Source organism: Periplaneta americana, chromosome 4, assembly GCF_040183065.1.
Source record: "Periplaneta americana isolate PAMFEO1 chromosome 4, P.americana_PAMFEO1_priV1, whole genome shotgun sequence".
In the NCBI taxonomy this organism is placed as follows: domain Eukaryota; kingdom Metazoa; phylum Arthropoda; class Insecta; order Blattodea; family Blattidae; genus Periplaneta; species Periplaneta americana.
In genome coordinates, this window is record NC_091120.1 from 34,587,915 (window position 1) to 34,613,898 (window position 25,984).

Below are 25,984 nucleotides of genomic sequence, written 5' to 3' on the forward strand. Positions count from 1 at the left end.
TGTGCGGAAAGCAAAGAGAAGCTACCATATTTATCTTTTTCAAGAAAAACTGCAAACAAATGCTGGGTTTGCAGTGAAAGATCTGCCCTTGAGTGAATTAATTATAAATAAAAATTATTGTTAGCTTAATAAATTAATCTATGCGTATTATAATGAAAATAAATATATTATAGCAACAAACAGCACTTATTTATACATACATGTACTTTTTTTGAAACTGCAATTTTTGTCAAAATTGAGTAAACAAGCGTGATTATGCCGCAACATACCTATTATTTTAATTAAAAGCAGCTGTCTTCTGTCCGTGACATCTCTGAACTGAGGAAGCTGGCTGACGAAATCTTCCCAAGTGACCGTTGCTAAGGAGTTGAGGTTGGAAACTGAAAGACTATCAAAACCAAACAAACATTAGCTAAATTAGTTTTAGCATCTTCAGATTACACAATAGTATATTACGATACAAGGTTGAGAAGTGCTTTTTACGAAATTGAGAAAAAGTTTGAAAAACGGGGAGAGCGAGTTTTTCAATTTCCGACATTTTGTAATGCACTTCACAAACGTGTATTATACAACATTTTTTGCACGATCATAATTTTAAAATTGTAAATAAAATATATTTTTATTTTTATTTTTTTGAGTTATTTTACGACGCTGTATCAACATCTAGGTTATTTAGCGTCTGAATGAAATTGTGATAATGCCGGTGAAATGAGTCCGGGGTCCAACACCGAAAGTTACCTAGCATTTGGTCATATTAGGTTGAGGGAAAACCCCGGAAGAAACCTCAACCAGGTAACTTGCCCCGACTGAGATTCGAACTCGGGCCACCTGGTTTCGCGGCCAGACGCGCTGACCGTTACTCCTCCACAGGTGTGGACAATATAATATATTTTTCCTTGAAAATTTAGAGCAATATTATACCAAAGTATTCGCAAAACTGCACTGTAATGGTAACTAAGTAACAATAAGTGTACTGTAATGGATCTATTTCAGCATAGTTTTATGTTATAAAGAATGTTTTCTCTAAAAAAAAAGTTTCTATATGGGAATTACAACTTTTAAGGCTTAACAACAATAGCTGCAAGTACAAAAAAAAACACGATCGTGCAAAAACATACACTACATACTGCTTTCACACTAAGACAATTTAGTATTATATTTTCATATGGATGTCCTTCAATTAGATTGAATAAAATTAAATTTGAAAAATTGGCATTCAGCACATTTAGAATATTAATTCTCCTATTAACTATGCCGCCAACATTGTTCTTCACTGAGTTGCAAATGCAACGTTTTCAAACTTCGGTATAGGCTACTTCATTCTGTCAATATTTTACTAGCTATAGCTAAGGATTTCGTTAAGTAGGTACCTGAGAGCTCCATTAAACAGGCTGGCCATGAAGAGCCCCAGAAGTCCTGGCAGAAATACAAATTTGTCTTCCACATAAAATGGCAAAATTTCGTCAATTTTACTGATGTAACCCAAACTCAAAGGATCACAATCAGCGTAGCTTGCGAAAATCACCATTCCAGTAACCCATGACAGGCTGAATAAAACGGTAATCACTGGTATGTTGGCCATCATAGTTCTGAAAAGATACAATGATTGCTTTAAATTTGAAGTCCAGGACAATATTTTATTGTGACATTCATTAAAATGAATTAAACAATGTTTTAAAATTATTCCTTATACTCGGCAAATGTGAAGTTAATGATGATGACTTTCATGTGATATTCACTGAAATTAATTACAGATTGCTTTAAATGTGAAGTCCAGAATCATAGTTTCATTGTGATATTCATTGCAATTAATTAAACATTGTTTTAAAATTATTCCTTATATAAAGCAATGTAAAGCCTATGATAATAAAGATTTTTATGTGACATTGTTAATTAAACACTGGTTTAAAAATGAATTGTTCCTTGTATTCAGGAAATGTAAAATCCATGATAGATCTAATGATTTTCATACTATATTCATTGAAATTAATTAAATGTCGTTTTAAAGTTATTTCCTGTTAAATACATTTTAAGTTCATCTATTTATTTATAGTTAGAAATAAATTTAGGTTTATTTTATTTTATTTTTCTTTTATTGCCGTAATTATTGTATAATTGTAATGGTATTATTGTATATTATATATCTTTGCCGCCGGGTGTATAGCCAATTGTAGTGTTAATAAATACATACATACATACATAATGATTTTAATTTTCTATTCGTTAAAATGAATTACAGAAATTAATTATTGTTTTAAAACAAAGTGTTATATATAATAAAGAAGTATAAATAAAAATTAATTAGAGAATGAAAAATAAATTTACTTTTAAATGCAGTTAATAGACGAGATATCGCCTTAACAAAAAATACATTTTCAGATAATTAAATAGTACGTAAATAGTGCAACAAAAGTGCTTAAGACAATATCAGCTATTTCAAAGATTACATCAGGGAATTTACTTATGTGTATTTTAGAAGTAAAGAATTTCCAGAAATTTAATTCTGTTGGTTTGTTATTGAAGTTAGAAGAAAACAAGTATCTCCTATAAATCTGCATGCTTATAATCTCCACTCATTTCCTAAAACAACATTGTTTCATTTGATAGCAACAAAGAATTAAAAGTTACAAAATTTCAGTCATTTCAATATTATCACATATTTTCTCGCAACTCAAAAATGGAGAATTGTAGGTAAAGCATATTAATGAACATTCTCTACGGACTTTTTTCACTAAACAGATTTTTCACAGTTTGTGCATTGACAGCATTTATAACCCATTCATTCTGTATTAATTACCAGTTGTTTGCAGGAAAACTAAATTTACAGTTAGTTTTTATGTAAGCAAATGTAATACATCTATTTGTGAATTACAATAGGTGTGTGTTTACATAGCAAACGTACTTGGTAACAGCTCGTTGAGAGTCCATGCTGCAATATCTTTGCACAAAGTTCTGCTGACAACCAAAAATGGATAAAGACATGAAGAGTTGACCAAAAAGGGCAGACAAAGTTGTTACACGAATTGTGGGATCCAAATCGAAACTGTAAAGAAAAATAAATAATATTATCTAAACTAAACAGAAACAAAATGTATTTTATGCTCGACCATGCCGAAATGTAGTAATTATACACCTGGTAGTAGCCCTTTAATGGACTTCATTAAAGTACACCTATTCATTAAAGTTCAGGTGTTCCACCAATCAGAAAACATCATTGTAGCAATATGAAAACGCAAGTATCGATTATTCTCGGATAAGCAATCGAAAGACAACTAGCGAAATGTCACGGAGGCTGGAAATCCAATACTGTCGCAGAAGGTTATGTTCTGTTACTATAATAATTAGCGTTAATTGTAAATAATATTAAAATAAATTCAATTTGTCATCTCGTTTTTCAATGTCTAAACCAATTTCCAGGTTATATCAAGATTAATGTTCATTTTACTGTCTAGATTATATCAAGGTCAATGACATTTGTTCCTCGAAAAAAATCAATACTTTCGCGTCTGCGCACATCTCACAATTTATGAGATATAGCACAAGGTCACTTCCGCTCCCCAGTCAGATAAGAATAATATGAATACTTATGAATAATTTCAAGTTAGAAATATGGTCGAGCATAAAAAGTCGTATGAAACTTGCCTATAATGGTAATTAAGACGCTCGTGTGAAAATTATGAAACTCGCTTGCGCTCGTTTCATAAACATACTCGCGTCTTAATTACTACCATTATAGGCTCTTTCCATAATGTACTATTAAAATAACAAATTTTTCTGTTCATTAAATATGTTCAGACGACCTGATGACGTAATGTTATCATTAGAGGGCGGATCTGTGTGCGGTTTCTCTTTCTAACTCGTTGGTGTGCGGTTAGAAAACGAAACAGGTTAGACGCGACGCGAGCAGTAGCAACACAGTCCATGCATACCAACTTCAGTCAACGCACACAGATCCGCCCTCTAGTCATCATAATACACGGTATCCCAAGAGGAGTACAATCGATAAGACAGTTTTGCAATTCATTAACTAAATAAATGCACCGAATTATTTTTTTTACTAATGGCGGGTACTTGACTGTTCGTCATTCACCTATATGAAACCAGTTATGTAGATCAATTTACCGAAAGAGTAGTTGCATAGTCTGCGCCATAGGAGGCTGTTCTACGCTACATCCGCGATGAGATGAGATGATGAGATTTGTTGGAATGTCACAGGGAATCGGAGCTCCCAGAGAAAATCTCTGTGTTACCTGTGGACCACGGCCTTGTCCAACACAAGGATTTGGAGAGTTCCTTTGTCTTTTATAAGAAACAACATCTGGATACATTTGTTGGTTGTTGAGTTACAAAACTTTTTTATCGCAGGGTGTCTACCGAAATTGTGAAAAAAGTTACACTTCAGTTAATACAACTTAATAATTACTCATAAGCACGATAAAAAACACTGATGTTCTCTGATCTTCATTTCAATGGACTTCAACTCAGGGGCGTATTTTGCGGGCTACCGGGGCTACCGGCGGTAGCCCAAGGAAATTACAAAAGAAAAAGTTTATAATATAACATAATGTAATAATTTTGTATTATTAGTTTTACCATAGTAATTAAAATTAAAGTAATTGTTAGATATATTTTGTGTAATAATAGAGTCAGCGGTAGCCCAAACTCTTTAACCAGTATACGCCACTGCTTCAACTCCTCAGCTTTTCCTATCAATGACATTTGTTTTTGCAACTGCAGTTGTTTCAGCTTCACTTTAGCCGAGATGAGTGAAACAGAAGTACCGTATATTATGCATGATTTCCTTACCTACAATACGTTCACTCTATTATGCATGATTTCGTTATCTATGTTCATTCGAATCTTTTAAATTCGTTACTTTCTTTACCAATTGCTTAAATTAGTTAGTTTTTGGTTACTTTCGTTACAGGTATTATTTACTTTTTGGTTACTTTCGTTACCGATAGACATCTTAGTGTTCGTCCCGGACAGAATGTAGCCTATAGTAGACCATTAAGCGTGCGATAAAGTAATTTTGTCCTCTTACTGAGGTTCTGGCTGATATGCACATCTATTATCAACAGTACACCTCACTTGACGATATGTGTCAGAGGGAGAACAATTGTTTGTATACATCTGAAGTCTGACTAGTGTAATATGTAGCTAGTAGGCGATGTATGCAATGGAAGGGAAAAGGAAGTGGTTACCCTACCCCATTATCTCCTGGTCTAGCTGCCTCATAAGTGGTGCCTTCTTAGTATCACTTTGTGGGGTTCAGATCTGTCTTCGGACAGTTGACTAAACGACAAACAACAACAACAACAAAGTAATTTTATTTCACGGTGTTGAGAACCTCAGACTCTTCATATTCAAAACTGTTGAGAAAAACGCTAATTTTTGTTATAGGAAAAATTTAGACTCCTATGACCATCCCGATCATAAAAATAACACATCATATGTATGAAACATACGAACATAGGCCTATGTAATTCGCTTGGAAATTTAAATCCTGCATGGCTTGTCAATTGCGTGTGACATGAAGAACCATAAAATTTACAGCCGTCATTGTTATATTATCAGGAGCAGATACTGTCCGCAACACCTGACGCATATCAATGCTTCGTCGCCTTTGCCGAGTCACTGATAACGTTGAAGTGAAGAGTCAAATTTGCACTTACAGATGTGCGGTAGTTCAATTTTCTTCACTTTTTTGCTCGACTTCTATAATATCGGAATTTATCTATTCCAGTTTATTAATCGAATCATTTCTTCGACATCCAAAAATATATATTTTTTTTAATCTTGTACATCACTGTATCGTATATAAGAAAGGTTGGAAATAGGGGTGAGAGTCACTCCACATCTCAGGAAGAAGCGATAGCTTCAATGCTTTCTTGTTTTTATAAAATATGGCCCAGTACATTACAGTGGCGGGACACAGCATGAGTACAGTTTACTTGGATATATTACTATTCTGGTAAACTAATAAGCAGAGACCGGAACTTTGTCAGAATGCCTTTTTAAATGTGTTAAATCCATCTTCATTTTGAAAGTAAATCTGTACGAATTATACCTTTGTGCGAGATCGTGCGTATTTGCTTGTTTTCCGCACAGAACCAATACGCGGTAAGTGTGAAATACCACATTCAGTATTCCCAACGTAACACACATAACAATTTCCCTCTTTTTACTGCTTAAGCGCGATATTCATTTTACTGCTTTAGGCTTTTAACATATTATTTTTAGAGACGTTTAACATAGTAATAATTATAAATTGGAAACTTACCACTGCAATTTCACCTAAATTGCAATGTTAATTATTGTTTTTAAATATTTGCAAAAATTAAGTAAAGTCTACTACTCCACGAAACTTATTGCATTCCTGTTAAAGTAACATTAAGGAAGCCGTGAAAAAATCAACAAGATTCCAGATGCGGATGTTATTACTGCAATATGTTATATAAATAATATTGTTAAAATATTAAAATGAAAAAATAAATCATTACATAACCTTACCGTTTGTTTTAAGTTCGCATTTATAGACTGGGGGAAAAAAAGACAGACGTATATCACGGCCTGCTGGAGTATAGTAAACACAGAAAACATTTTATAGCAACAATGTTGAAGAAAGATATTTTGGTTTTCCGAAGTTGCCGTCATTAAACAGAAACCAACATGGAGATTTCATTGCAAATAATTAGAAATTCGTCTTTCAGGTATGTAATAAACGATCTTCGTACAAAATAATGTACGATACACGAGCGGTATGTTTGTTTTCATGTTCTCGGAAATTAAAAAGGCTTAACTAAGTTCCGCTTTTTCAATCTTTTCCTCGACCATGAAAACGTCAACATACCGCTCTTGTAACGTATATTACTGTTGTGATTGAAACGTCACAGTTTTATGTTACCCTTTTCTGCCCTTTTCTAATATAAATGCCTAATTTACAAAATAATGCTTTTTTGCCTTTATTTGATTATTTATCTATTATTTATTAATTTATTATTAAAAATTGCCTACAGGTATATTTTAATTTATATCCATAACCGCTACAATGAAAGTGACTTCACCGAATGTATATTATTGTCTTTCAGTCAGTTCATATTCTCTTTGCAACAGTGAGTGCTGCAGTGCAAATGTGTATAATAGTAAGCGTTTTAATTATCGCTTGTGTTTATTTGACAAGGCAACAATGAGTGCAGGTCTAACGTTATTTTTAACGGTTATTTTTCTTTCAGTTTTCATTGCGACGTTGTTGTAGCTATTTAGCTAAATATTTCATGTCGCAACATATCAGTACAACCAAACACAAAAATGCACTTTCCAAGGCTACTGGAAAGAAGATTGCTTTGCTTCCAACAGTAATTGCAATATCGAGTCGAAAATCTCAATTTGCATTCGACTTAAAGCTTTTCTTGCTGCCGAAATCCCTTTGTGGAAAGTGCAAGGTTGTGGGTCTATTGCAAGGTTTTTGTAATTGCCTTTTATTGCGTATTTTAGCTACTTATAATGCCTTTTTTGCCTGCCTATTTTAGCTATTTATGATGCCTTTTTGCCTGCCTATTTTAATGATTCATAATGCCTAAACTTCCGGTCTCTCCTAATAAGTTCAAATCTCTCAACTGACATGTCAGTGTCACCACCGGCGTAGCTCAGGCGGTAGCGTGTTTGCCTGCTGATTCGAAGTTGCGTTCGAGCGTGGGTTCGATTCCCACTTGGGCTGGTCACCTAGTTGGGTTTTCTCCAACCGTAAGGCGAATGTCAGGTGATCTGTGGCGAATCCTCGGCCTCGCCATATACCATTTCGCTATCACAATTCAATCGATGTTAAATAACCCAACTGGTATGGTAGTGTGAAGTCGCAAACAAAGCCTCGGCGCAAGAGTGAACCGTGTCTTCAAAAAGTTTGGCAACTACTGGTCTAGTGTGAAAGGATCCTTAAATAACGTCACAGTCTAGTTCAAACCGGCATTTCGTAGTTATGTAACGTGTGTTTATAACAAGTACAGTTTATTGAATTGTTTGCTGCAGTACATCTGAGGTCACAGAGTCAAATGAAGAAACACTGCATTTAATGTGATAGCCCGCCTTCAAATTATATTTCATTAGTCCTGCAATCCTACTCTTAGGGTAGTTGTAAATCTCTGGGACGTATAACCGCATGACTAAGTAGAAATGATTCCATAATGCGATGGAAAGTAATTTTGTACGAATTAGAGAGAATTACCTTAATTATACGTACTAGCGTCACGATTTTCACATCCTTATTACTGTTAACAATTTAAGAGTCGTAAACCCAATCTTTGTCGCAATATAAAGAAATAAAACAGTCTACAATAGTAGAAGATAATCAACACACACAAACTGGTGGAATTTAATTGCATACATTACCCTATAAAAATGAAGTTTCTCGTTCAAAGAATTTGGATATTAATCTATATTAATAATAAATCTGTAGCCGAAATTTTTCTGGTAATTTTCGATTTTCCAAAAATAATTGGTCCTAACATATATAGTTAACTGCCCTGAAACCGAAAATCGCTTTTTTGAAATTTTTGTTTGTATGTCTGTCTGTCTGTCTGTCTGTTACTTTTTCACGTGATAATGGCTGAACCGATTTATATGAAAATTGGAATATAAATTAAGTTCGTTGTAACTTAGAATTTAGGCTATATGGCATTCAAAATATTTTATTTACTAGGGCGGTTATAAGGGGGCTTGAATTAAATAAATCGAAATATCTCCCTTATTATTAATTTTCATGAAAAATATTACATAGCAAACGTTTCTTTAAAACTAATGTCCGATAAGTTTTATTCCATACAAAATTTCGATAGGACTGATATTTAATGAGATAAATGAGTTTCAAAATTACAATAACAACGCCATTTAAGGCGGTGTAATGAAATAAAAAACAAATGACTTCGTCTATAAGGGGCCTTGGACAACAACAATCGAAAGCTATGAAACATAGCCTACAGAGAATGTTTCTGTGTTTGTATGAACTAATATCGGAAGCTAAATTAACCGAATTGTATAATTAATTATTAATTCACCATTGGAAAGTGTAGTTTCTCTAGATGGACATAATGCTATAATGTTATTACAGTAACTTCTGAACGAATCGAGGACAGGTAAGATTAAAATACCTTCTTACGCACAGAAAACTTGATAGGCATTCGTTTCCTGTATTTCCTAAAATAATTTTTATGACCAAATGAGTGTCTCTGGATCAAAATGATCGTATTTTAATTTTTTTAATACAATTTAAGTAACATAATAAACGATTTATCCTTCTATCAAACACGAATGTTCCCTGGGTCAAATGTCCTATTTTAATTATGTAATTACTTTATATTTATTTCTAACGGGTGCAGCGGAACGCACGGGTACGGCTAGTAGAGAATACGGGTGCTATTCATAGACATTTCGCTAGCCCGCGCCACGAGCGTGCTACACAGGATTCATACACATTAAAAGACACTCTTTCATATCGCTGACACTGGTTTATGACTACGAAAAACGTTAGTTCGCTGATCATCCACCGAAAGCCCGCATTAAGAATGTCTATGAATACGGCCCTACATGTTTAATTAATTAATACAGACTAAGAGTAAATCTTGTGGTTACGTACTTGAAGAACTGAAGCCGCTGACGCTCACTGGACACGTTGATTATTTCTCCAAAGCCTCCGTTCTGTATACAACCTTGGATTATAATGGCAAGACTGCAGGTAATCATTGTAAGACCCTGGACGACATCAGCTGTTATGGCGGCTTTCAGACCTCCCTGAAACGTAGAAGTAAAAAAAAAACATCACGTACGGATTTCTCACCGTGTTTATTTCTGGAATTTAGAATTTTGTCATAGTTCCTTGTTGAACTAATGCCCAAAAATTGATTAGGCCTATCATTGATTAAGTAGTAAACTTTTAATTATACGAAATAAATATTATATATTTGTAGCCTAAATTGATTATTTTTATTCTCATTCTCAAACAAGACTTCAGTAAAAATGATGGAACAAAGTAAAGGGGCAGGACCTATATGAAAGAACAAAAGCTGTTTTTAATAAACAAAATCGTTTGATTTAAGTAGCTATTATTAAAGAAAACCTAATTGTCATTAAACAACGATTTTTTTAAAATTGGTCATGCGCTTCGACATTTAACGGTATAAACTTCTTCTTTTCGTATTTCGCATTTCTATAGAATAGAATGCTGTATTTTTCACTGTTCAAAATGCAATAACTCTGGCACTATTGTAGAATATTCACTTGAAATTTTCGTAATACCTGTAACGAAGCTTAATAAAAAATTTCAAGTCGGGAACTTTTTACATTTCATTTTTGTAATTTTAATTAATTTAGTAGGTTATTTTATGACGCTTTATCAACATCTTAGGTTATTAGCGTCTGAATGAGATGAAGGTGATAATGCCGGTGTAATGAGTCCGGGGTACAGCACCGATAATTACTCAGCATTTTCTCGTAATGGGTTGAGGGAAACCCCGGAAAAAACCTCAACTAGGTAACTTGCCCCGACCGGGAATCGAACCCGGGCCACCTCGTTTCGCGGCCAGACGCGCTAACCGTTACTCCACAGGTGTGGACTCATTTTTGTATCAAATATAATTTTTTTTATTTAAGAAGTTAGATGTTAATGTGATATTTGATAACTTTTAAAAACTCTCAATCAAGTGTTTTCAAAATTTCCTTACACAGATTTGTTAGCGATTCATAAACTTTCATTTGAGCACTAGAAAATGCATTTGTGTCGAAGGTTTTTTTTTTTAACGTTTATGACTCGTGGTTGGCCAAAAATTCGAACTAACATTTTAATCGTACTTTCCAAGATTTCTCATTATTTGTAGCCATTTAAATAATTTACAGGTACAAAAAAGAAGTGTTTTCATAGGTCCTGCTTCTTAAACAATAAAAAACCTAGTTTTTTCAGTCTGTTATTTAACGACGCTATATCAACTGGTATGTTACTTAGCGTCGATGGAATTGGTGATGGTGAGATGGGGTCGAGGAATCACCATGTGATTACTTATCATTCGCCTGATAATTGGTAAAAAGAATTCTGAAAGAAAACAACTATAGTCGCAACGCTGTTATTCCCGGCATGACTCCTCCTCTTTGCTTACGTCTTAGGAAGTGAAGGCTCTATAAAGTCTAGGTAGGTAGCATCGTTCGCCATTTTTGTTCTTTCGTTGCCGAGCTACCAGACGAGGAATCTATTTGCCGCACCGTTAAACATTATCATGTCGTAGCTCCTATGATAATAAATCAAACTCACTGTAATTCAGCAAATAATTGAGCGGCAAATAACGTCCTCGTGTGCTTTCTGCGAACGCCAACGAAAGAGCCAAAATGGCGGGCGACTATATTAAGTATTAGGAAATGCATAATGTCATCATCAGCGGATCACAAGACGCACACGTTTAAATGTAGCCGACCTGCAACGTGATTAGCTGCCGGAAATAGGAGCGACGAGACTATAGATAATCAAACGCGCCTACCGTTTGAACTATCCTATTTTTCTCTTTATGTCTTAAGCGACAAAAACGCTGAGAAGAATATATTTTCTAATAGGCCTAGTAGGCTAAAGTATACTCTCTATGTTATGTAAATACATTTTATACACGGTACAACAAATTCTGGTTGCTGGGTAACTTTCGGTGCTGGACCCCGGATTCATTTCACCGGCATTATCACCTTCATCTCATTAAGACGCTAAATAACCGAATATGTTGATAAAGCGTCGTAAAATAACCTACTAAAAATAAATTCTGACAAAACAGTTACATTTTCTTTAATTTTATGCAAGTAAAACTCTTTTTGTTGTGTCATACGAATATCGAAAACTGAATCCTGACTGGTAAGCAGAGCAAGCAACTTACCATGATTGTGAAGATGATGCTTATGACAGTGATGCTGAGAATGGAGGCCCAGTAAGGCAGGCCGATGACAGTCTTGAGAGCCACACAGGGGGTGAACACGGTCACTCCGAGGTTGAGCAGACTGCGTATCACGTACGTGAAGGACGCGATGCAGCGCACAAGGCGGGACTTGAACCGCAGGTCCAGGTACTGCAACATCATGCCAGTTTTATGGACATTCCCACAACACAACACAACAACAATAGTAATAATAATAATAATAATAATAATAATAATAATAATAACCATCGATATCTTTAATATTTGCGCCGTTTTCAAGGCGTTGAATAATATTTACTTTGTCAGAAATACTCAGACATGAACATGTTTATGACATGATAGTCCACCGTTGTGGCTGCGAGGTTAGCGAGTCTAACTCCGAACCCAGCGGGTCCGGGCTCGATCCCCGGTCGAGACGAGTTGCCTGGTGAGGTTTTTTTTCGGAGTTTTTCCCTCACTCCTATGGATAAATATCAGGTAACTTTATCAGGCTATTGGAACCTCACTCATCTTCGCCACTTCCTTTCCTCCCCTATCATCCTTTCATTCATCATCCCGTTACTTCTTCTGGTTTTCAGATCGCTCTACAGGCGGCCCTCCGAAGCTGCTGGCTCTCTCGACCGGCCTCCGTGGATTGTATTCATGCGATGACGATTAGCTTCTGCAACAGAACCCAGGGGAGGACTTCCGCCTCGGATCGTTGAGGAAGCCTTGGGGGAGTTGCCGAAGCAGGAGTGGTACATGAACTCTGTTGGCTGTAGGGACCGGTCGTTAAGGGGGTGAAGTGGTTAGGTCGGTGCGCGTAGAGGATCGGTGGGCACGCAACTCATCCCATATAGGGGGTGAACAATAGACCTCAGGTCGTAGTGCGTGGGATGTTCTCTCCCTCTCTCCTAACAAGAAAAAAAATGACATGATACCTTATCGCTATGCGAGAACTTTGATTCTCGTCACAATAACAAACCACGTTGTAGTGCTTTGCTGCTTTCTTTAGACTCGAATACATTCTACTGAATAGGCGAAGCTGTGTATTAGTAGTAATAATAGTAGTGATTAATACTCGTAGTAGAAGTAGCAATATCCATCGGCAGCGGCAATAGTACCATTTAACGTTTTCAACTGCAGAGATTATTCAATGTGGACGGAAATGACCGACAAATTTTACTGCAGCGCTCTACAACGGACAGGTTTCTTTTACAAGTTGTAAAAATATAATATAGAGCACGGAACTCTCAGCTTTACTTTTCTCCCCGAAGAAAACATGCTAAATATTTTACTGCCCCTCAAAATCCATCGCTCTCGCCTCGTTTTTAACTACGTAGTGAATTTTGTATACAGTGGGGAAAGGGGTCAGAAGTATGAACATGAATAACGTTTGTTTGTCGTTAACCCCCTAAAATATTCTCTGGGCCAATAGCGATCCTTCACAAAATATAAGAGAAATTTCTCTACTTGAGTCGTGACGCTTGGTTCAGCTCTCCTGACAGAACAGATGGAAATAACCTGAAGACGGAATAGCCGCGTGTATTTCCCGTTCATTATGAGTTTAATTTGCAGGATTCTTCAAGCTGAAAGCAAAGAATGCTCATGACAGCCAAGGAGAAGGCGGCAGGAGACCGTAACGGACCTCCGGTTCTGAAGCAAGACGAACATGATTACAAAGATTGTGCAATAACAGGGACATTTCTTTTAAATTATTGCAGTTTCTATTGTACTTACTATATGTTTATATAACTCGTTGTTTTCATTAACAGAGTAAACGTCTGAAATGCCGGATTCGTAAGAAGTATTCAACGCTATATATCCGAAACTCTCCTATGAAGAGTAATAGAGCAATTCTGAAAGCTCAGTGTAGCATTTATTTATATTTATTATACTCTTCTGTAAAACTCGTTGCTGCAAATCTGGCAATCAAGTTTGAACTCTGGACAAATGAACATCGCAGCGATATTTTACTACTTAATTAACTTATTATTCCCAGGACATGCATTTTATTAACAATCGAAAAGTATTGGGAATAAATGTGAATAAGGAACAAAAAAAAAGTTTCCTTCCCAGGCAGGATTCGAACCACGAAAGTCTTGGTTACCAGTATATCATGCTCTGGATGAGCAAGGCTCTGAAATCAGCTACAAGGGTCGGTCTGGGTTTTTTTTTGCCACTATTATACATATCCGCCAGAATCTCAGAGAAAGCAATAATTCGTATATAATGTATAATTCGTAATAGAGGATTTTTTACAGTGTGAATTGATGTCCTAATGTTTCCAAGAAGTCCAGTAGGCGTTTGCTATTTTTGTATCATATTCCTGGACGATACTGCCTCGCAGTGTAACAGTGGTGTTACCATATTAAGTTATAGGCTATAATTTATAGTGTTATACATAGTGGACTGCGAAAAAGTAGCACCAGATAGAAACAACGAGCAAATGTATAATGTAGGCTTACTTACAACTGTTTATTATTACTATTATTTCAATGCTCTTTTGGACATGTATGCCAGACTAAAATGGAACCCAACAATGAACTAAGCATTCAGAAATTATGGAAATAAAACTTTCGAAAATGTAGCATTCGTAATAAATGTGTCGGAAATACGGATTCGATAATATGGCATTCGGACTGAAGACCACATGGAAATAACGTCCTTCGTAAATACGGGTCTTCGGAATGCTGGATTCGGAAGTTTTAAGACATCACAAGATAGACTCTCCTACTGGAAATTGACTCAGGAGTTGTATTAATTCTGCAAGCAGTGGCGTAGGCAGGGGTTAGTTCTGTGGAAGTCTGAACATTTTTAATTGACTATAATATATACGGTAACAAACTTCAATGTTCCATTGTATGAGACAGAACTTCTTATCGGATTATATAGGTCCCTAACAAAAGCAGAAAACCATTTGCTGCGGAGTCCACAGGCCACAGATGCAGAATGGATATACAGAGTGTTAAAAATAACGTTTACAACGTTTAAGGGATGATAGAGGAGGTAAAAACAAACCTCTGTTTTACGTGACAAAACTTTAGCAGATGCGCCGTTTTGCCGCTAGATGGCCTGAAAGCTAGATGATTTGACTTCCGTCACAACACACACTGGTTAGTTCTGTTTGTGCACGACAACCTTGTAGGGCCTTATCTGTTGCCTAACAGTCTCTGTGTGGTAATTATTTTGTTTTTCTACGCGACGTCCTACCGGAACTTTTAGAAAATATCCTATTGAACATCAGAGAACGAATATGGTTTCAGCATGACGGTGCCCCTCCACACTTTCAACGTCGTGTCAGAAACCACCTAAATGCTACATTCCCCGATCGTTGGATTGGCAGGGGTGGGCCGGTACCGTGGCCACCTCGATCACCGGACCTAACCCCACTGGATTTATTTTTGTGAGGAGACTTGAAACGTTTTGTGTATGAGACACTGATCGACACGGCAGAAGACTTAGTTGCTCGCGTTGTTGAAGCTTCACATGTTATTAGAGACAATGCTGGCCTTTTTAAGCTTTCCAGACACTCCATAGTACGAAGGTACCAGTTGTGCAATGCCTTCAATGGACGGCGGTTTGAACACCACCTCTAAAACGACAATTGGTCTTGTTCTTTATGGATTATACTAACACTTACGTACACAATAAACGGCGCATCTGCCAAAGTTTTGTCACACAAGATATTTTTTTTACCTCCTCTATTATCCCTGAAACGTTGTAAACGTTATTTTTAACACCCTGTTTGCACATGCGCAATGCGTTATCACGACATAATAGTACCGTACCATCAAAGAAACATTTCGAGTTTATCTTTCACACTACAAATCGCTTTATTCTGCTACTACTTTTAAACCGGACACATAATTTTGAACCTCTACATTTCTTAGCTATGTACTTCCTCGAGCATCTCAATTTTGTTTACAGAAATTTTCTCATGTATGTACATGGGAGCCAGTCCATTAAGGTGCTCCTTCCCTGTGCTCTTCCTAATAAGTTTTCAATGTTTTTAGTGATAAAAGGGACCTTTCAGGAGTACATGTAGCTACATGGAGAGCTGTCACTATTGTAAACTGGTTGTTTATTACCGGAAGTAAGTCACTTTGCAGAACTTTAACGGTATTTATTTATTTATGTATTTTTTTTCATTTTTTTTTCTGTGGGGATTGGAGGGGTTTTAACCCCCAAAACCCTCCTCTCTGCGTCAGTGCAGCAAGCATTAACGAACTGAACAACAGTACGATGTAATGAATGATAAGTCGAAAAAAAAGTCCTTCTGCTATCAGAATGAGCCACAGAACTTACTTGGTAGACTGAAGTTATTCCCAAGCTGTAGTAGACCGGGACGAATATAAAAATTACTATCGGGTAAGCACAAATCATCCCGTACAACGTCTCCCACATTGCACTGCCCCTGTAGTAGAGTTCCGACGGGTATCCTGAAAGAGAAAAAAAAGTGATTCACCAAAATGACAAATATAATTTGTCATTATAGCTTTTACAGGTTTTGTAACACTTCATTAATCATATTGCAAATTATATATCACTCAGTCAATTGACTTCACATATATAATTATTTTGTACTGTTTAAGGGGTTAGGTACAGCTTACAGAAGTAAAATTTTGGAAATATTCAACATTTGTTTCCTCTATTACTGTACCTTGTACAATAATGAAAATTAGTATATGTAAAACCCTGTCCTTCTGCTATATGAAAAAAATATTTTTATGATTTAAAAAAATTATTTACATTTTTTTTTTTTCAAAATTCAGTTCACTGTGCAGCGATGAAGCTTCTCCACATAACTCAACAACTATCCAACATTCTGTGATGAAATTTTTCGTGTGTATTTATGCATGTCGTATCTACGATATGATGCAAGATCACAACTCTGCCTTTGATAGATTGTTTCATGAAAAATAAATTCATTTAAAAAATGATCAAATATCAGTATTTTCTGTAACACAAAATAAAAAAAATATTATTTATTAATGAATATAGTTGAAAGAGCATGATATTGTAAACATGAGTTTCAGCACTAAAATAAAAGAGAGAGAACATGAAAAAGTTAACAAGTTTATGAGTTATGAAACGCTTCATCACTGCACAGTAACCTGCCACCATTTTGAATTTTGAAAAAATATATAAATATTTTTTTTAAATCGTAAAAATATTTTTTTTTCATAAAGCAGAAGGACAATGTTTTTCACATACCAATTTTTATTACTGTACAAGATACAGTAATGGAGTAAAAAAATGTTGAATATTTCAAAAAAATTTACTGTTGCAAGCTGTACCTAACCTCTTAAGCAGAATATGTCATTAAATTTATAAAAATTGCACATAAAAGATTTTCTGTAGCACATTCGAATGTTATAATATTTTCTAAAGTTTTTATTTATGAAAATCTCCTTTCTTTTCGAGTTGAATGTCAGTCAGATGTCTGTACCACTCATTGCTTGTGTGAAAATCCATCCAAATAAGGAAGGTGGATTTACAACCGTTAACAAGCCTATAATTTTCTGTAAGGAGGAACGCTTCCTTGTCTATGTGATCATCCGGCGACAGAGATGTAAAAACTTGGACTAAAAAGACAACGAAAGTTTGAAATAATCTTGTATGTAATACTCAATTTTTCGGAGGAAATAATTTTTAGTTCCATAGGAACTGTAACGTTTATTTTGTCACTTTATTCTACGTAATAGAAAATATCAAAGGAAAAAGAATTACGATTTTTTTAGAGTGATTCGCCATTGTAAGTCCTCATTTCATACAAAGAACCAACTTTTTTTCACTAAAATTATTATCTATTTCATGTGCATCAATCCACGACAAATCGATTCGTGGATACTGAATTTGAACAAAATCTGACCAGCAGTGCAGAAGAAATCACTGCACATTGATGGAGAGCCTGCCCAAAACCACTTTTCCAATATCACGGATGCCGAAAACCTTTACTGCCATGAAAAGTCTTTGAATCTATCTTTACTACTTTTACTTGGAATAAAAAGAAAGTAAAAATTAGTAATTTCTCTCAATTCTCAGGGAATGAGCTATCTCGTATTACTTCGCTATTAGTAGACTGTTTGGCCATGTTGACATATCGGAAGTGGTGAATCTGTTGTGGAGTGAACATCAAACCAGCAGAAAAAAAATGGAAGCAAATATGATTCATGCAAATGTGGGAAGTTGAGTAAGTTATTACGTCATATTCTCCACAATTATGTAACGCCATAGATACGGTACTTTGAAAGCCGTGAAGATTTACTTAAACTCAAGTTATGCAACAAAATTAAATGCAAGTAAATAGCCATTGAAAATGTGTACTCACACTACTCATATTATTTTTTCAAACAACTGAGTTATTAATAAAAGTCTGCCTTCAGAGTTGTAACCGATTAAGCATTGATGACTTGTAATTTACATGTTTACCTGACGGACGAGAAGAGATGAACTATGTGCACGAGAAGAACAGAAGAACCCGGTGCACGAGGAGAACAAAAGAACCCGGTGCACGAGGAGAAGAGATGAACCCGGTGCACGAGAAGAACAGAAGAACCCGGTGCACGAGAAGAACAGAAGAATCCGGTACACGAGAAGAGAAGAACTCTGTGCACGAGAAGAACCCGGTGTCCGTGAAGAAAAGATGAAGCACTATACGAGAAGAGATGGACGCAGTGCTCGAGAAGAAGAGATGAACCCGGTGCACGAGACGAAGAGAAGAACATAGTGCACGAAAATAAGAGATGAAGCACTATACGAGAAGAAGAGATGAACGCAGTGCTCGAGAAGAAGAGATGGACCCGGTGCACGAGACGAAGAGAAAAATCCGGTATACGAGAAGAAGAGACGAATCTGGTGCACGAGAAGAAGAGAACATAGTGCACGAAAATAAGAGATGAAGCACTATACGAGAAGAAGAGATGAACGCAGTGCTCGAGAAGAAGAGATGGACCCGGTGCACAAGACGAAGAGAAGAATCCAGTACACGAGAAGAAGAGACGAATCTGGTGCACGAGAAGAAGAGAAGAACATAGTGCACGAAAATAAGAGATGAAGCACTATACGAGAAGAAGAGATGAACGCAGTGCTCGAGAAGAAGAGATGGACCCGGTGCACGAGACGAAGAGAAAAATCCGGTACACGAGAAGAAGAGACGAATCTGGTGCACGAGAAGAAGAGAAGAACATAGTGCACGAAAATAAGAGATGAAGCACTATACGAGAAGAAGAGATGAACGCAGTGCTCGAGAAGAAGAGATGGACCCGGTGCACAAGACGAAGAGAAGAATCCAGTACACGAGAAGAAGAGACGAATCTGGTGCACAAGAAGAAGAGAAGAACATAGTGCACGAAAATAAGAGATGAAGCACTATACGAGAAGAAGTGATGAACGCAGTGCTTGAGAAGAAGAGATGGACCCGGTGCACGAGACGAAGAGAAGAATCCAGTACACGAGAAGAAGAGACGAATCTGGTGCACGAGAAGAAGAGAAGAACATAGTGCACGAAAATAAGAGATGAAGCACTATACGAGAAGAAGAGATGAACGCAGTGCTCGAGAAGAAGAGATGAACGCAGTGCTCGAGAAGAAGAGATGAACGCAGTGCTCGAGAAGAAGAGATGGACCCGGTGCACAAGACGAAGAGAAGAATCCAGTACACGAGAAGAAGAGACGAATCTGGTGCACGAGAAGAAGAGAAGAACATAGTGCACGAAAATAAGAGATGAAGCACTATACGAGAAGAAGAGATGAACGCAGTGCTCGAGAAGAAGAGATGGACCCGGTGCACGAGACGAAGAGAAAAATCCGGTACACGAGAAGAAGAGACGAATCTGGTGCACGAGAAGAAGAGAAGAACATAGTGCACGAAAATAAGAGATGAAGCACTATACGAGAAGAAGAGATGAACGCAGTGCTCGAGAAGAAGAGATGGACCCGGTGCACAAGACGAAGAGAAGAATCCAGTACACGAGAAGAAGAGACGAATCTGGTGCACAAGAAGAAGAGAAGAACATAGTGCACGAAAATAAGAGATGAAGCACTATACGAGAAGAAGTGATGAACGCAGTGCTTGAGAAGAAGAGATGGACCCGGTGCACGAGACGAAGAGAAGAATCCAGTACACGAGAAGAAGAGACGAATCTGGTGCACGAGAAGAAGAGAAGAACATAGTGCACGAAAATAAGAGATGAAGCAGTATACGAGAAGAAGAGATGAACGCAGTGCTCGAGAAGAAGAGATGAACGCAGTGCTCGAGAAGAAGAGATGAACGCAGTGCTCGAGAAGAAGAGATGGACCCGGTGCACAAGACGAAGAGAAGAATCCAGTACACGAGAAGAAGAGACGAATCTGGTGCACGAGAAGAAGAGAAGAACATAGTGCACGAAAATAAGAGATGAAGCACTATACGAGAAGAAGTGATGAACGCAGTGCTTGAGAAGAAGAGATGGACCCGGTGCACGAGACGAAGAGAAGAATCCAGTACACGAGAAGAAGAGACGAATCTGGTGCACGAGAAGAATAGAAGAACATAGTGCACGAAAATAAGAGATGAAGCACTATACGAGAAGAAGTGATGAACGCAGTGCTTGAGAAGAAGAGATGGACCCGGTGCACGAGACGAAGAGAAGAATCCAGTACACGAGAAGAAGAGACGAATCTGGTGCACGAGAAGAAGAGAAGAACATAGTGCACGAAAATAAGAGATGAAGCACTATACGAGAAGAAGTGATGAACGCAGTGCTTGAGAAGAAGAGATGGACCCGGTGCACGAGACGAAGAGAAGAATCCAGTACACGAGAAGAAGAGACGAATCTGGTGCACGAGAAGAAGAGAAGAACATAGTGCACGAAAATAAGAGATGAAGCACTATACGAGAAGAAGAGATGAACGCAGTGCTCGAGAAGAAGAGATGGACCCGGTGCACGAGACGAAGAGATGAATCCGGTACACGAGAAGAGAAGAAAATGGTGCACGAGAACAAGAGATGAACCAAGTGCACGAAAGGAAATGAACACGACGCACGAGAAGAAGAGATGAACCCGGTGAAGGAGAGGAATCTAGTGAAGGAAACCCAGTGAAGGAGAAGGTGGTAATAAACCGGAATAACTTGCATCAAAATAATAACAATAAATAAAAATATATTATAATAATTATAACGAAACACGGATTCCCTTGCTACTACCATCAACACACAAACGAGAAGAACCTGGTAAACGAGAAGAATGAGAACTCGGGAGAAGCCGGGCGTTCTGTTGCAGGTTACTTTCCCTGCATGTCGGTAGAAAGCAACGAGTAACAATTCTGACAGAGTACCGACCTCGAGCATAAAACTCTGGTCCTTTAGAATGTAAGTCAGGACTTTGCTCTGAGACTAGCCCACCGAGAGGAAGCAAAGGAGGGAACTCTTGATTATATTTTCACCAGGCAAGTTATGTATGAAAGAAGAACCTAACTTTGTGCGCAACATTACAACGTAAGTTTTCTCAGACAATGATAAATTATTATTTCCTAAGCTATTAAGATGATGAAGTGACCGTGGGTAGAAAACTATGACACGTACCACCGAATTACTTTCTATGGAAGTGTGGGAAAACAGTGTGAGTAAAAAGTAAGAAACATCCGGGTGCAAATGTAACCTGACGTCTGGTTAAAAATTTGTGCCGTTGGGCTAGCATAGTGCTTTAAAATTTCTCCTTATTCCTGCAGATAGAAAGAAGTTGACGAATAAATTTTACAAAGGTCATTTCATGTTTAATTTGCAATATAAAATACAACAGTTTGGCGAACGGCTTTCCACTTCAGAGACTTGAGTGTAAGTCTCGGGAGATTCAAGTGAAATTTGTCATGACAAAGATATGTTTTCTAGGGATATATTCGATTCCCTTGCCTTCTTTCTACTATTTATTCATAACCAAATACTGATTCAGTAGTCACGTATTATTTTAAACCGCACTTTGTTTCCCAGAACGAATTTGGGCAGCAAGTAACCAAGAAATTGCTACCTCTCGTCACTGGAACTCTCTGTCGCCTGAAGTCAAGGGCTGCCGAACATTGAAATCTTTCAAATCCAAGTTAGAAATTATCTTATGACGAGTTGCGAAACTAACTTACTATTATGACAAGCGTTGTATTGCATATTTCCACGTATTCACATTTTTTTTATGTTCCAGTGATATTTAACTTATTTTATGTTTTTGTATTCATATTTTCCGATAATGGTATATCTATAATGTGATAAGTTGAGCTATATATATATATATATATATATATATATATATATATATATATAAAATCATAATTTTCCTTACTGTGTGTACCTAAAAATATTGTATTCATTGGACTATTTTCTTACTACTATTAGTATTATTATTATTACTATTATTATTATTATTATTACTATTACCGTTAGGTTTCGTAACAAACTGTTTTTTACGGTGATGGGTTGTTAGCCCTTCTCCCAACCCCCAAGCTGGAGGACCACCCCTTATCGGCTGTTCTGTATGGTTGTGAAACTTGGACTCTCACTTTGAGAGAGGAACAGAGATTAAGGGTGTTTGAGAATAAGGTTCTTAGGAAAATATTTGGGGCTAAGAGGGATGAAGAAAGTTACACAACGGAGAGCTTCACGCATTGTATTCTTCACCTGACATAATTAGGAACATAAAATCCAGACGTTTGAGATGGGCGGGACATGTAGCACGTATGGGCGAATCCAGAAATGCATATAGAGTGTTAGTTGGGAGGCCGGAGGGAAAAAGACCTTTGGGGAGGCCGAGACGTAGGTGGGAAGATAATATTAAAATGGATTTGAGGGAGGTGGGATATGATGGTAGAGATTGGATTAATCTTGCTCAGGATAGGGACCTATGGCGGGCTTATGTGAGGGCGGCAATGAACCTCCTGGTTCCTTAAAAGCCAGTAGTAAGTAAGTATTATTATTATTATTATTATTATTATTATTATTATTATTACTATTCTTATTTTTTATCATTACTATTATTATTATTATTATTATTATTATTATTAATAATTGTCTTATTTTTTTATACTTAGTCCCATTTATTTTGACCTGTTGTTCACATTTTATTATGCTTTTTCGTTTCTTTCTGTATGTTATGTATTATGTCTGATTTCTACTTACTTGTTGTGTGTAAAATTGTAGTGTACTCTGTAAATTTGTAGTGTTTTTGTAACGCAGTTTTACTCCTGGTTGAGTGTTAGCTCTGCCAGGTTGAATAAATTATTATTATTACTATTTTTTTATTTTTTTTATTATTTATTTTTTTTAATCTTGAGGTTGTGTTTAGGTAAAAGATAAGTTATCCATGTACCTGCCATTGGAATAAATAAATAAATATTATTATTATTATTATTATTATTATTATTATTATTATTATTAAATTCTACCTACCGGCTACACCCCAGACATGTTCTTACCTTTGTGTTCCCGTCTACTATTCATAGATTGCAGTTTAGTGGCTATATATGAGTAGTCTGCAGAAATGTCCAGCGTGTACAACTATGGATTTATTCAAGTCTTGTGAATCAGTTTCTGTATCTGTTTTGGAGAAGACGTGGGAGATAATCTGGCATTTGTCTTTTTAACACGTATTTAAATTCCTACAGTACTTGTGATTGAAGAGACCTCCAAAAACTATGGTAACATTCGTCGACACCGACATCTGAAGCTCGGACATCCTGAATGCGAATTTAGTATTCTACCACTGAGGCACTTCGACAAATAATTTTAATTATTATAATTTACAGGATTCCACTATTATTGATTCATTGCCATTACAAACTGTAATCATTATTACACAAACAACAAATTTAATGTTTCTCACCTAAAAATGATCTCACTCCCAGCGTACCCCTCGCTATCGAAAGCATCATGGCGGCCATTGAAACTCTCCCCGTTGCGAAAACATAGTCCGCTTTCGTTCTCTCTTTCGGACCTGCGAACTTGCTGTAGATGGCGATCATGGAGCATCCGAGGATGAACACTGCGAAGACTATGTAGTCCCACACCATGTTGCTAGACGGCGTCCCCATCTTAATATTCACTGTGGGAATTCAGTCGTATGGGTCTGGAACAGAATAATTACATTGCAATTTAGTGTTTAAGATTACAGATACGCTGTGAGAGTGTTTTGAGTTTATTTGGCCTTAGAGCAATTACACATCGATTACTTAAAACTAGAGAGACTTAATCTACTAAAAAACTTAATATTTCTACTTTGAGACTGCAGACAAAAAGAGTATATTATTTGCGGAGCTAAGACTGTTGTATCGATTGAGAATTCTAAAGACGTCTCTGATGGTTGTGAACGTCAACAACACGATCGATATCATCTTCGATTTCCCCCAAAAAAGAAATCCAAGTGAGAAGTCTCGAGACCTGGGAGACAAGAAAACTGATCCTCTACTTTCGATCCGTCTCCTGCCAAACATTACTCAGAGTTGTTGTCGGCTTCCGCTCATCATGTTGGAAGTACATAAATTCACATAGGCCTACATGCAATGGTATTTTTTCTAACAATTCTGATGCCACTTCTTGTGGAAAGATCTAATAATGTTGTGAAGTCTTGGTGTAAATAGTTAAGAACCAACCAGAAAGTCATTCACGATATCTGCCCAAGCCGGTGTAATAGGTTTTTTTTTTTTAATTTTTACTACAACCTATTGCAGTACAATGAATGTGGTAAAATACCATTACAGGCACTACATTTATGGAATTTACTACTTTAGCAGGGTAATTAAAAAAATAACGCATTTTTTACCCATACTTCCAACCTTAATAGATCCTTCTCAGTTTCCATTTATTACCTCACAAACTGCGTAAGAATAGGTTTTTCACATCCTGTAGGCTTGAAAGTTTTGAAACAAGACTCTCATTTTGAATTTATGTTTTGTCTTTTCTCAGTCTTAACGATAGGGTTTACCAACATCAGTCAGATTTTTCTTTTAGTGAGTTATTTTACGATGCTGTATCAACATCTCAGGTTATTTAGCGCCTGAATGAAATTAAGGTGAAATGAGTCCGAGAGCCAACACCGATAGTTACCCAGTATTTGCTCATATTGGTTTGAGGGTAAACCTCGGAAAAACCTCAACCAGGTAACTTGCTCCGAACGGGATTCGAACCCGGGCCACCTGGTTTCATTGTCAGACGCGCTAACCGTCACTTCTCAGGTGTGGACTCAGTCAGATTTTGTTGAAGATCGTAACAGTCATCAATTTTGAAACGGATCGTTAAAATAACAGTTTCATTAACATATGATCAGCAAGTAATGGATGTCCTTCAGTTTGACGATTTCTTAGTTCATGTGTAGAATGTCTTCGTAGAGACAATTTACGATACACAGGGTGTTTAATGAAGAATAGCAAATATTTTAGAGGGTGGTAATATGGACTGTTTTGAGTAAAAAAAAAGTGATACAGAATGATTTATATAGAACAGACACATTTCTTTCATTAATTGTTTCAAAACGAATTGTGCTAGCGACAACTTATTATACCTAAAATGTAGAGGAATTTTGGGACATTATTTACCTCTATAGCAAATGTTGTCCGGCGTGTCAAATCCGGAGATCTCGGTGGCCACAGGTTCCTGGAAATTATTCAGTCGTCAAAAACTGGATAAATGGAACCATGCTTCATCTGTGAATCATGTGATGGACAATATGGCAGGATTTTGCACAATGAACGTCTGAAACCAACGACAATAATTCAATCTTTTATCCTTATCTGGTTCCTGTAACTGATGAACAACCGTAACCCTATATGGCTTTAGGCCTGACTTTTCGCAGCTCTCTGACACATTGAGTAGATGTACCCTGTCTCCTGCGACAAACGTCTTAATGACTTTTTGGGTGACTGCTCCAGTTGTGCTCTTACGTCAACAACAACCGTGGGAAGCCTAGATGAACGATGCTTGCCCTTTTCACTCACCAGAGATCCAGTTGTTTCCAATTTGTTTACCAGTCCCAGTATTGTGTTTCTTTTTGGAGGATTGCGAACACCAAATTCTCTCTGGTATGCCCTTTGAGTAGCTGTAAT

At 36.8% G+C, this 25,984-nt stretch overlaps 1 protein-coding gene across 3 annotated transcripts in view; it reads right to left on the reverse strand.

The window, feature by feature from the left end:
* The window catches only part of LOC138697692 (sodium-coupled monocarboxylate transporter 2), a 340,251-nt gene that overhangs the window by 14,541 nt on the left and 299,726 nt on the right, over positions 1–25,984 (reverse strand). For all 3 annotated transcript variants that reach the window (XM_069823160.1, XM_069823161.1, XM_069823159.1), the window contains 7 exons: positions 23,770–24,012; positions 16,227–16,360; positions 11,901–12,089; positions 9,632–9,786; positions 2,903–3,043; positions 1,371–1,589; positions 270–388 (listed from right to left, as the gene is read on the reverse strand). In XM_069823160.1, coding sequence (XP_069679261.1) covers positions 270–388; positions 1,371–1,589; positions 2,903–3,043; positions 9,632–9,786; positions 11,901–12,089; positions 16,227–16,360; positions 23,770–23,977 — 1,165 coding nt within the window. In that variant the 5' untranslated portion in view covers positions 23,978–24,012. The remainder of the gene's footprint in view (positions 1–269; positions 389–1,370; positions 1,590–2,902; positions 3,044–9,631; positions 9,787–11,900; positions 12,090–16,226; positions 16,361–23,769; positions 24,013–25,984) is intronic.